This window comes from Vigna unguiculata, chromosome 3 (assembly GCF_004118075.2).
Source record: "Vigna unguiculata cultivar IT97K-499-35 chromosome 3, ASM411807v1, whole genome shotgun sequence".
Classification (NCBI taxonomy): Eukaryota; Viridiplantae; Streptophyta; class Magnoliopsida; order Fabales; family Fabaceae; genus Vigna; species Vigna unguiculata.
This window is the reverse complement of record NC_040281.1, coordinates 15,904,728-15,917,346: the sequence shown is the minus strand read 5'-3', so window position 1 is coordinate 15,917,346 and position 12,619 is coordinate 15,904,728. Positions and strand designations below refer to the sequence as shown.

The 12,619-nt window shown below is 34.6% G+C and overlaps 2 protein-coding genes across 3 annotated transcripts; one reads left to right on the top strand and one right to left on the bottom strand.

Moving 5' to 3' along the window:
• Positions 1-5,445: 5,445 nt before the first annotated feature.
• LOC114175752 (thioredoxin O1, mitochondrial) lies at positions 5,446-11,134 on the bottom strand. Of its 2 annotated transcripts, XM_028060542.1 has the most exons (7): positions 10,835-11,133; positions 10,530-10,595; positions 10,300-10,350; positions 9,735-9,814; positions 8,859-8,903; positions 6,183-6,277; positions 5,446-5,761 (listed from the first exon to the last, which is right to left on the bottom strand). In XM_028060542.1, exons 1-7 carry the CDS (start codon positions 11,031-11,033, stop codon positions 5,752-5,754), a joined length of 546 nt encoding a protein of 181 aa, XP_027916343.1. In that variant the 5' UTR covers positions 11,034-11,133; the 3' UTR covers positions 5,446-5,751. The 2 variants fall into 2 exon arrangements, with proteins under 2 accessions (XP_027916343.1, XP_027916344.1); XM_028060543.1 differs by lacking the exon at positions 5,446-5,761 and having other exon boundaries at positions 6,179-6,277; positions 10,835-11,134.
• A 444-nt stretch (positions 11,135-11,578) lies between these two features.
• LOC114175084 (WRKY transcription factor WRKY51-like) lies at positions 11,579-12,169 on the top strand. The gene has a single exon (XM_028059841.1). It carries the CDS (start codon positions 11,579-11,581, stop codon positions 12,167-12,169), a length of 591 nt encoding a protein of 196 aa, XP_027915642.1.
• The last annotated feature ends 450 nt before the right edge of the window (positions 12,170-12,619 follow it).

Below are 12,619 nucleotides of genomic sequence, written 5' to 3'. Positions count from 1 at the left end.
CTACTACCACCAATGACGAAAAATAATGACTGATATGGGTTATTGACTAAATCAGTCACTATTTCATGTTTTTCTTGTAGTGAATTATCATATACTATTCCTAAATATCATTATATATATATATATATATATATATATATATATATATATATATATATATATATATATATATATAAAATGTTAACCACTTCAAACATAATTTAAAGTGAAAAAATTACAGTATGATTAATAATGAGTTATAAAATAAAAAATGATTAGATAGAATATATCGAAATATTATTCTATATGATGAAAATAAATAATAAATAAAAATATTAAAAAACTAACAAATGTGTGTTTTAGAGATAATTTGAGAGACTATCGAAAGAAATCGCACAAAGGAAATCAAATGTATAATTAAGGTGTGATAAGATGAAAAATACCTTAGAGAACTAAGAAAACTTTTCAAATATCAACATATATACTCAATAGTTGAAAAATAACGAAAATTATTTTAATGAAACAAAAAAGTTCTTCAAATTAAACAAAAACTAATAATAATAAGTAAATAATTTTTTTTATATTACCTTAAATTGAGAGTATAAACATTCTCATGTGAAAGGAAAATATATAATAAATAAAAATATTAAGAAATAATAGAAACATTCAAATGTGAGGCATAAAAAAAATTTAATTAACATACATCATTTTAACATAATTACATAAAGGTTATGATAAGAAAAAAAAAAGAAAAAAAAAATATATATATATATATAGGGTTACTTAATTAATTGTGAATATTTTAATAATTTAAACGAGAACAAAGATATGATGGGGATGGGTATTATGGCGGGGATATGTATATCCCCATACCCATCCCCATACCCAACTGAGAAAGTCGGGGATTCCCCATACCCAGTCAATGCGGGGATTCCCCATCAAAACGGGGACGGGCTCAGGCAATACTCACGGGGACGAGTTTATTTGCTATCTCTAATCCTAGCTCAATGCTTTCCTATCTGGTCCTGAAGCCTTCAATTGAAAAAAGACCTTATGAAACGGAACAATGGAATCCTCTGAGATAGGTTGAGAAAGCGCGTTAATATCCTATTGAGAAATCATCTTTCCACTAAGATAAGGATCTAAATCAAATAATATGAGGAATGAAGGAATGATGGTCAATAGTAAAGAGGTTTTGGTAATCTCGCACGATGTGGCCGCCAAGGATATTAGTGAGATTAAATATCCAATTTTCAGTCCTAAAGGGCTCAAATCCTATGACGCCTTTTGCGTTTAAAAGTGGATAACTTAAATGAATAGTCTTGGACTCCCTGATTTTTAAAATCCAACTGATACGGGATTTAAGAAACAAAAAGTCTTCTTCCCCCAAAGTTCAATGTGTTAGGCGTAATCGCATATGAGGCAAGTTTTTTCTCCCTTAACCTCTTTTTTTCCTACCAATCAGCCAGGACATATTCAAGGAGGGGAACTACAAGTAAAGTAAGCACATATGTCATTCTCTTCCTCTTATCTAGCTAACCTCTTTTTTTTTTTTTAAAGGGTTTCATTTAGGTTGTGTTGTCTTCCCTCTGGTCGCCTTGATGAATAACATTTATGACATGAATTTTTTGTTATACCCGGTATTCCCCCCTAACTCGATCTAAACCTAAAGTCTAGTAAGGACAGATTCACTCCGAAACTACTATCTACGTGAAAACAGACAATCTTTGTCTTATGCGATCTATGAATATCATAATAGATAAGTAAGAAGATTGTGTAACGATGAAATAGAATTCTCTCTTGGAAGTATGCTTTGCTGAATATCTACTCGGTCTTCTTTCTTTCCCAATCTCAACCCACTCATTGGTATTGAGGCTATTGTTCTCACCCTTTTTATTTACAGAATGCTTTCTGAAGAAATTATTAGAGGTACGACAGAGGAAGGGTTATTCTAACCACATTGATGCGGATTGGATTCTCCAATTTTTGCAGAATGCTTTCTGAAGAACTGATCAGAGATACGACAAAGGAAGGGTTATTCTAACCACATTGATGCGGATTGGATTCTCATATTTTTGCAAGAATACGATGTTTGGAAAAGACAGTCTTTGATAGGAATAGACTTCACTACATTTCCTCTTTCTTTGTTGCATATGAGATTACCGCCCCGTGGGTCTTATTCAAAGCGTCGAGCTCGGTAGCGAGCCTTTTGTCCTTATTCTGGTCTACTTCAAATGGCTTAGAGAAAGGTCCATTTTTCTTTTCGCATATCGGATGCTTGGGAGTCTCCTTCTCGACTTCAGAAGGACCGAAACTACTCTTTGTTCTCAACTGCTAAAGGAAGAAGGATCTCTATCTCTGGTCTAATGGATGCTTGAAAGTGAGGTAAGTCGTGCTTTTCGTTAAGTGCTAATTCGAAGATCTTAGTGAATAGGGCAGAGGACAGGGATTTCCTTGATCGAACTTTGAGCCATCCTGGACTTTGGCCAACCCCGGTTCTGAGGGTTAGAGTATTCCCTATTATAATACAAGCTTACTCATATCATAACTACTAGTTGATTCGCTTTCGCATATCAATTGACTTTAAGCAACTTTCGCATTTCTTGTTGAGATCCCAAGTCTCCGAGTGGGCCCTCTTGGCCACCCGCAACCTTGGTTTTTTAGAGAATCTCACTCCTGTGTCATGGGACTTGTAGCTCGATAGTCCACCGGGTGGATTTGTTTATCCTTCCAGTTTTGAGTGTCTTCTTGGATGGTTATAGCGGCCCATAGGCACAAGATGTACATTATGGGGGGCGGCGGTCCACGAGACATAGTCCTTTCAGGAGTGGTCGTTTAGTCCATGGTCCATTAGATGGTCGGTGCAAAGCTAGAAATTGGAACACATTGATTCTATTTTTTCTTGTCTTTCGCTTCAAGGCTTGTCCCTCGATGTTGTTGGTACTCCATATTGTCAGGCAGCGAAGCATACACTTGTTAAATAATTATGACGGTTCGTCAGGGCCTCTTTCCTCCTCCCTTTTTTACTCACTTGTAACGGGTCTAGAGCCCCATAAAAGTTCAGGAGTCGACTGAACATCTCAGCCATTGGCAGGAAATTCGCCCACATCTGATCCCCAATCCTTGTTCACCTCGAGTTATCGTGTTGGGTGAATTGTGACCTCGTACGATCTTATCAGGTGAGCAACAACCGCTTCGTCACAGTACTTACTTGTGGGCTAATGGGTCACACTTTGGCCAAGTATCCTACAAATAGACTCCCAAGAGCCAAAAGTACTAAAGGAATGGCCATAGGAATGGGCGCATCATGACATCGTAAGATGTCGCCCGAATGAATTAATTGGTACTAGAAATGTTAGAAAAAGTGAATGAAAAGAGTAATAAGAAGTGAAAAGGACAGAGACACTTCCCAACCAAAAAGCAAAATTCCCACTTATGGTATACTTAGTGAAAGCGAGCTCTAATATCACATCTTTGGAATAAAATCCAATTAGAAAAGGAAATCCAACTAGAGATAAGTTACACATGAGCATCATGGCATAGGTAAAAGGGAAAGAGGAGGCAGGATCCCCCATCTTCCGCATATCTTGCTCATCCGACATAGCATGAATCACCAAACTTACACTCAGGAATAGTAATGCTTTGGAAAAGGCATGAATCATTAAGTGAAAGACGCTAACCAAATAGATAGACATGCCGCAAGCAAAGATCATATATGTTATGACCCTCTTTAAAACGTTCTGTAATATTCCAGTGGTTGTTGCAAGGAATGATGTCGTAGCTCGTGCAGAAGTAATAACAATCAATGTCGTACGTGGGTATTCAAATAAAGGGGAGCACCTTGCTATCATGAAAAAGCCAATTGTGACCATAGTAGCTGCATGAATCAAAGCGTATAATGGAGTGGGACCCTCCATAGCATCGGGTGACCAAGTATGTGATCTTATTTGTGCAGATTTCCCAACAGCATCAATAAGAAGTAAAATACAAATAAGAGTTATGGCATTCAATCTCATATTGCAAGAAATCCAAGAATTTTTTGAGGCACTAGCACGAGCAAAAATGGTTGAAGAGTCTATTGTTTGAAAGGGAGTAAAACAACCCAAAATTCCAAGAGCTAATCCAAAATCACTTAATTGATTGACAGACATAGCTTTTATAGCTGCTTTATCTGCCTGAAGTCGTGTAAACCAAAAATGAATTAACAAATATGGAGCAAGACCTACTCCCTCCCATCCTAAAAATAATTGAAAAGTTATTTCTAGTCACCAACATTGGCATAACAAAAATAAGAATGGATAAATAACACATAAATTGAGGGTTATGCAGATCCTCATACGTATATGAAATGGAATAAAGATGGACCAAGTTACTTATGAATGTAACCACAATTAACATCACTACTGTCGAGCTATCGAACATGGAGTCAAAAGTGAATTACGAGTCAGACCAATTTGCGAATCAATCGAGCGAGCTCCCCTTGCATGCAATGATGTGGTGGTGAACCTCTCATTCTAATTCAGTACTCTCTAAACCATGTGGGAAGGTTTCCCATCACACGACTCACCAACTTGATCTTCCGCGTGAACCATATGTCTGAACAGGCCTAAAAAAACACGTATGATCTCCCTTTCCTTTGCCACTCAAGTGTACGACATCTGTCGTGCTTAGGCCCCTTCTTCCCTTCCCATAATGAAAGAGTCTCCTTAATCAACTCAAATAAGCTGCCTTAGTAGTCTCAAATAGGGCGTGCAAGCCTACCTCTTTTGTAGGTAATTCACTACTGAGCGAAGAAAAGACTGGATCAATAAAAGGGCGTACTACGAGCCCTCTGCCCACACGTCTAACCAACATGCATGGTTCACCGGTTCCACCGACTAGACTCTTTGAGTGATTTAGTCGATATAGAGTTACACTTGATTCGGTTGATACAGAAGTGTGGGGTACGTCTAGTATATCCACCCAGCGCTTTAAATCACAACCTTCATTCAACATTAAAGGTTTTGTACATGTGTAAGACATCATCAAAGAAGATTGAAACGAAGACCGTGAACGCCTGAAATTGTATTGATTGCAATCATTCTTTTATTCTTTGTTTTTCTCTCGCTAATATTAATTTCATATATCTATGCAGTTGAGAAATTATTATATAACTACTATTGTTCATTTAAAAATCTTCAATACAATTTGAAGTTTTTGTTCAGTTGAATGAACCCATGAGGTGTTCAAGCCTAAAGAAACTTGGTTTGTAAAGTGTACAAAAGCTTTTAACCCAAATAGGCCTTGGACGGAATAGTCTAGAACGGTAGAATATTGGAAGAGACAAGACATTTAGGCCGGATGACTTTGACAATCTGAAGCCCCCTGATATGAAACTCGTTGTACTTCACAAAAGTCGTACAAGGTTGTTTGGAAAGAACAAAACATGATGTAAAATTATCACTTCAGAAAAAGGGAGCTCAGAAACCATGAAAAACAACATGCAAACTACGACTCCTACTATACACCAATTAAGTCTAATATAAAATGACGAAATTTTTAAGAATCTCCAACTTCTCAATATTCTTCCCCTATAAGACCTACACAAATATGCTTATTCTCTCTTTTCTGACATGGAAATTTTAAAAATACAATCAAATGATGAAGGTAGGTTACACTTCCAATACTATGCCAACCAGACTATAAGGAGGGGGTGCCTTGGTCTCTAAGCAGCTACAATTAATCATTCTGTACTTCATCGTCCATTCAGCAACATTCTCTCCTCAATCAAAGTCAGTTCTTCCTGAAACAGAGGAAGCTGAGTTACCCAAAATTCGATGTGACAATCAAAGCTTGTACTGCCCAAAAATCCAGTGACGAAAAAGAAGCATCCCAATTTATTCAACCAGAATGTTTTTCTTTAGGGTGACAGGGGGATAACCCAGGAAATGAAGTGGGTGAAAATACATAAACAAGAATGTTTTTCTCAAGCATATATGTATGTAAAGGAGTAGGTTCGAATATGAGTGTTATCTGTCCATACCTAAATGCATAATTACAAAAAGAAAACAAATATATGTAACATTATACAATAGATCAATAATCACATTCAGAACAGAGCATAATGTTACTTAAAAAACCTAGTGGACAGAGGGAAATAACAGTCTCCCAGTGCATGTTCATATTCACAAAGCATAACATAAAGTCAAACTCCGAAGGATTACTTGAAGAGTTTCTCAGTGATATTGGTCAATCGTGCAACATCAGCACCTATAAGAACATCGGCCTTTTTCCCATTCTGAAAGAAATGAAGTGTAGGCTGCAGAAGGTAAAAACATTGTTCTAAGTTATAACCTTTAGGAAGTGAAGCGTTTAAGATAAGTTTGCAAGGACAGAGATAAAGCATATTCTACTGTCTCCACTGAATATTAAAAAATTGAGAAATGGCGTTTGTTTTATGTACATGTAAAAATCTGAAGAATCACCTTAGTCATAGAAGAAACAAATCATAATCACCATTAATGTACCACAAAAAGTTCTTACGTAAGGGAAGAGCTAAAATCTTAAAGTACAAGTCAAGGATTTCATGTCAACAAAAGCCACGCAGAGTTACAGTCTGAAATTGCCAAAATCTTCAGTGACTTCATATTACATATTGATATTAAAAACAACGCTAATGTAGTACACTTGTTCAATGACAGATAAATCAGTGGAAATTTAAATTGATAAGGCATATTTAAGTCAATTGACAATGATAACATAGCTTACCCAACTGAGCATGTATACAAATTACAGCTAGGTCTTAGAATAGAGATATGTAAGTGGCCTAAGTTCGCATTGAATTTTGATCTAATTTTCAACCTAACTCAATCCATCCCAACCATAATTGGTTTGGGTATAGATGGGTTATCATATTAAGTAATTAGAAAACCTTATCACCCCTTAACAAAGAAAAATACCTCAATAAGTAATTTTAATATTTCTTAATTCTTAAAAGCTAAGGATGATACTTATAAGATATACATAACCAGTAATTCTAAAAATACTGGAAAGTCAAAATAGTAATCATAAAATAATATTCATAAATATGATTTGCAACTCAGTGAATGGGGTCCCAAGACAAGAAATTATAGATAATATTCAACTACGACATTGATATTTATTTGTTATAGCATATTCGAGAAGAAATATTTATCCCTAGTATTCATACAACAATATTCGTATAATAAAACATAAAACTGGTTTTACACAGTAGATTTATCAGACAATTAGTATTTTTATTATAAAGTTGGGTTAGGTCGGGTTCATCCAGTTTAAAACTCCCTAACCCAATGTTAATTGGAAGCACTAACAAAAATCTAACCCAACCAAATCCATAAAAATGTAATTTGGTTGACCGGGTTTGACAGGGCACATCTTTTTGATATAAAAGCTTGAATTTTAAAGATTTGGTGATTACAAGCTTGAAAATTTGATGCTTCTAACCACAATATGCTAGGTTGATGATGACACTAGTGTTGAAGATGTTGATCTTATGTTCGATCTTGAGGTTTAGGTTTTATTTTGTGGATTTCATCGTGTCATATGTGCTTCCTTTAACTTGATCATTTGTTAAGTTGGAAAAGCCTTTGAAAGTGTTTTGAAGCCCTTTCGTGGTTTTTAGTTTTGTTTTAATATCTTAAAATGTGTTTTAATCCAATAAAACGTTCTTAGATTTGTGGGAAAAGCAAGAAATAACATTTGAATCGCTTCAAATAACGACTTAATCAATTATAATCACTTAAAACGAGCTTTACATAGATTAAAATCACTTATATCTCAAGTCTTGCTTTTACTGTTCTGCTTTGATCTATTCAACCCACTTAAAAGTGATTTTAACATATTAAAAATATCGTTTTAACCAATTAAAACTTCAAGAGCTTATTTCAAAGCTCTGTTTTAATCGATTAAAACTATCAATTACCATAATCTTTATATCTCTCTAATTTCAAAACCATATATGATATGAAATTAAAACCATTATTTTATAAAATTAAACACTTTGCCAACTAAGAGCGACTCTAACCTGAGATTAAAAACACTTTTTGGATCCTTCTTGCTTTAATCTTTGGTTCAAATCCTTGGTTTAAGAAGTTCACATTGTAATAACCCTTATATCTTTTCTTCTCTATTTTGTTGTATCTTTGTCCAAGTGATCTTGTTCCTTTTCTGTAATTTTTACGGTATATTCATCTTAACTAGGGTTGTCAAGAGTGTTGTTTGTGAAAGGGTTTCATAAGTGTCGGTAGAGATCTTGTATAGTTCAAGATCTACTTCTGTGTGTATTGTATTTTCTAGTTTTCTTAAGAGGATCTTGTGAAACTTGAAAATATATTAGATTGGTCAAATCAGGGTGATTAGGTAACTAGATGTAGCTCTTGTGATAGAGTAAACCACCACAAATCTTGAGTCTCTCTTTTTTTTCTTATTATACAGCATATTATACTACTCGTATATCTTGTATCGTTAATCTTGCTTTAAATTGATATGTTGTGATCTTGATCAATCAATTCAATAATAATTAGTTATCCTATTTTTGAAAATTGGTGATAGTTCAATTCACCCCTCCCATTAGGATTTCACCACTTCATTAATGAAATAATAATCCACTGACAAAGATGCTTACCAAATACATTAAAATTTATCTAAGCAATAATAGAAAGAGAGAAACGAACAAAAAGAGGCACGCATTAATAAAAACAGATAAATAAACAGAGGGAGAAGTTTCAAATTGTCGATGATTGCCTAATTTGATTCACAATCTACAACCAGATTTTATTGTATACATGTGCAGGAAAAAGGTTTTATCACCACAAGCAGTATTTGAACACAAATTTCTAAAACAATGTCAAATAAATTACCACAGATGTAATCTGCAATTTGCTCAATGTTCCTTGAATTGCTTCCTGGGAAAAGTGAAAGTGAATGTCTAAGCACCTTGATACATGGAAACTTCTTGATGCCATAAATCATTAAAATTATGCAAAACATACTTTTAAGTTTAACATGCAAAAAAGTAATGAAAAAGGGAGAAACCACCAAATATCCAAACCCAAGTCTCATACTGACTATGGATAGTGTCGAAATACAATATATAAACGAAAGCAATCCTCAACTTGCAAGTTAATTTTATAGGATTAAATTAAATCTAAACCACATTATAAGATGGTATCATAGTCTACACTAGATCCATTAAAAGGGTCCCTTACCATCTTATCCACGTAACAAGCCCGTTAATGTTGGATATGAGGTGTATTGGGAAAAAATCAAGTTTATAAATGAAGGCAATCTTCACTTTACAAGTTGATTTTGTAAAGTTGAGTTAGACCTAAATTACTTCGTAAGAGTAGCAACAAAATGAAAATTACAAGGCATGTAAATTTGATCATGTGAGGCCTTGGAAGCGTTTACGTCTGTATGTTATCATATCACTTTTCATGTATCTTAGTAAGCATGTCTTGAACTTGTGATTTTTATTTTTTTTATATATTAACAACAAATGGATAGCAAGTCAGTGACTACAACATAAATAGACATGCATACTTATGTGTCCTACTACATTCATATTTTATAAAAAAATATAATTAGACTCACGCAGAATATGAATCTTAAGCTATTTTCAACTGTGCGGTACATCTTACTGAAAAATCAATCTAAGATTAAAAAAAGGAAAAAAAAAATTGCAGTTTGGCTCATAATTCGAAAACAGAGATCACACCAATTAATATACTCCATACCTGATCAATGTCAATCTTATATGTTGTCACATGAGGATACTTCTTACTGAGCTCCCCAACTATAGGAGAAATAAACCTGCCTAAACAGAAGTATACACCACGAAAACAGTGATAATTTTTCTATAGAATACAGACATTAAGAAAAAAAAAAAATATATATATATATATATATACAAACAATAAAATCATAAACACCACGACTTTGCCGAAAATTAATAATTTATGGCATGCACCATCCACATAATTTTTTCTATCCGCCAAAAGATGAATTGCTCAACTCAAACAAGGGCACAAAACTGATTTGTAAGTTTAGGTACATCACAAAACATATACTCTTTAGAGTTTCAGAAAGAGTTGGCGTCTCACATACACGTGGAGCATAATTTATTAATTAGTATCATACATACACCAAATACTCCTTCAAATTCAAATTATGTGATCGCATCCTCATTGTTCTTTTGTAATGGTCACACACATGCATCACCAAGAATAAACAGCACAGTAAAATAATTACAATTCATTGGAAATATCTAAGTCTACATAAGAAAGGAACACCGCAACTTACAAGGTCCGCACCAAACCGCAGTGAAATAGAAGATGGCGTGCAACGAGTTATCTATTGAACAGAATTTCACCAGAAAGAAAAATTCAGTTCTCTATTGATTCATCCACTTACGAAAAAAAAAAAAAACAGAAGAAGAATAAAGTATATTTGCAGACCTGTACAAGAACCTATTTGCAAAATGATGGAATAACAAACTTCTATTAGAAAATAGCATCAAAACATACACATACCTTGGACTTTGGTGAGGATGTTGTTGAACTCTTCCTCTGAATTAACAAGTACAACATCAGAAGAACCTGAAAATAATTCACCAATAGAGTTCGTTATGATGCAATAAAATAAAGTTAAAACAATTAAATATACAAACTCGTTTTCATCAAGTGGAAATTGTATCAGTAGGAAGCGAATTCAGGAATAGAGGTTAATGCAAAGGTAAACAAAGCACACAGCGCAGCAAGTAAAATAATGCGATTACTTTCGTTCGCATATAAAAATCAAGCAATGCAGAACGTGCGCGTGTGTGTGAGAGATAGACCTGCTACGGAGGAGAGGGAGCGGGAGTGGCGGAAGGATGGGAGGAGAGAGAGCTGGGAGGAGGCAATTGCGGTGGCAAAGAGAGCGGGTTTGGATGGGAGTGAGAGAAAGCGGTGGTGAGCGCTGGAGAAGATCGGCCGAACACTATTCTTTATCGCATGTCGAAGAGCCAAAGATCGAAACAACCAGTTTCTCGCCATCGTTGATTCTGTTTCCCTTCCTTCACGCTTCGTGTGCTTTTCTTTCTCACTTCACAATTTCCCCCACAATAAACGCTACTCTCTGGGTTTAGGTTTAACATAATTTTTAATATATTCTGTAGGTTTAATTATGTTTTGGTCTCCATGTTCTCCAAAATTTTAATTTTGTCACTCTTTTTTTTAAAGTTTCAATTAAGTTTTTAATTCTGTTTAAATGTATCACAAGTGCCTTTTTTTTAAGTTATGGTAAACGCCGTTTAATCAACAGTGACTTAATATAGTTTGACAGTATTGAAACAATGATAAAGACCATTAACTTGAAGGTTATTAATGACGTGACAAAGAATCAAAAATATTAGTAAATATTAAAAAAATGAAATTAGGATTTATGTTCATAAATCATATTGGGGGTATTGTTGATTCCTCTTATTCAAAATTTGATTGGAATTACAGAGAGGTTAATGGTAATTGCAATGTTAAATCTAAAGTTTCGTCTTTGGTCATGATCAGTGGATTTGCGGATGTAAAATTGTACATCATCAAGGATGGAGGAACAATTAGCAATACAAGGAGCTGCTTCCGCTGGTTTGAAAAGCATGGAGCATCTCATTCACCTCCTTTCTACCACTGCCTGCAATTCTTCTTCTTTTTCTTCTAACAACAACAACAACTTTGACTGCTCCGAAATCACTGACTTCACAGTTTTCATGTTCAAACAAGTCATTAACATTCTCAACCGCACTGAACACGCCCGTTTCCACAGTGCACCGCCCCAACCCAAACCCCAAGCCCCACCGCAACCACACCCAACATCACAACCTCAACCTCAAACCAAAGGCTTTACTTTGGATTTCATTAAACCCACCATTGTCAACTCCAAGCCCTGCAACAAAGACAAAAATGTCACTCTCTCCACAACCACCACCACCTCCTCTTCCTTTTTATCCTCTGTCACCAACGGCGTCAACGTCTCCGATGGCAAGATCGGTCATTTCCTCCCTTCCTCCATCCCCAAACCCCCTCACTCCTCCTCCCACAGGAAGAAGTGTCATGAAGTCGCGCTCTCCGCCAAACCCTCCTGCCACTGCTCCAAGAAAAGGTCTTCACCTGTACTCTTTAAAAAAAATAATAATTAAACCACAAGCATATTACATGTATTCCTGCCAAAAATTAAAGATTTTTACAATACATTTCGTATCTAATTGACACGTATCCATAATACAAATCTATCTCAGCAATCACCACGTTTACCACAAAAAATCATTTTTGATACATTTAAATAAAATTGGAAATCTAATTGAAACTTTAAAAAAAGAACTAAATTGAGATTTTAAAACAAAATTAGAAAAAAAACATAATTAAACTTATTTTTATTATTTAGTTAAATTTTATTAGAAGTAACAAATATTAAAAAAAATGTATTGCAGTAACAACATAAATTGCTTTAGCAAATCACTTTGACAATTTTAATAAGCATACTCAGTTTTACGTAAAGAATTGAAAAAACAAAAACTCATGAAATTCGTACTTTTACTTAAAAAATCAATTTTAAGATACATGTTTTATATATTTTACTTTTATTTATT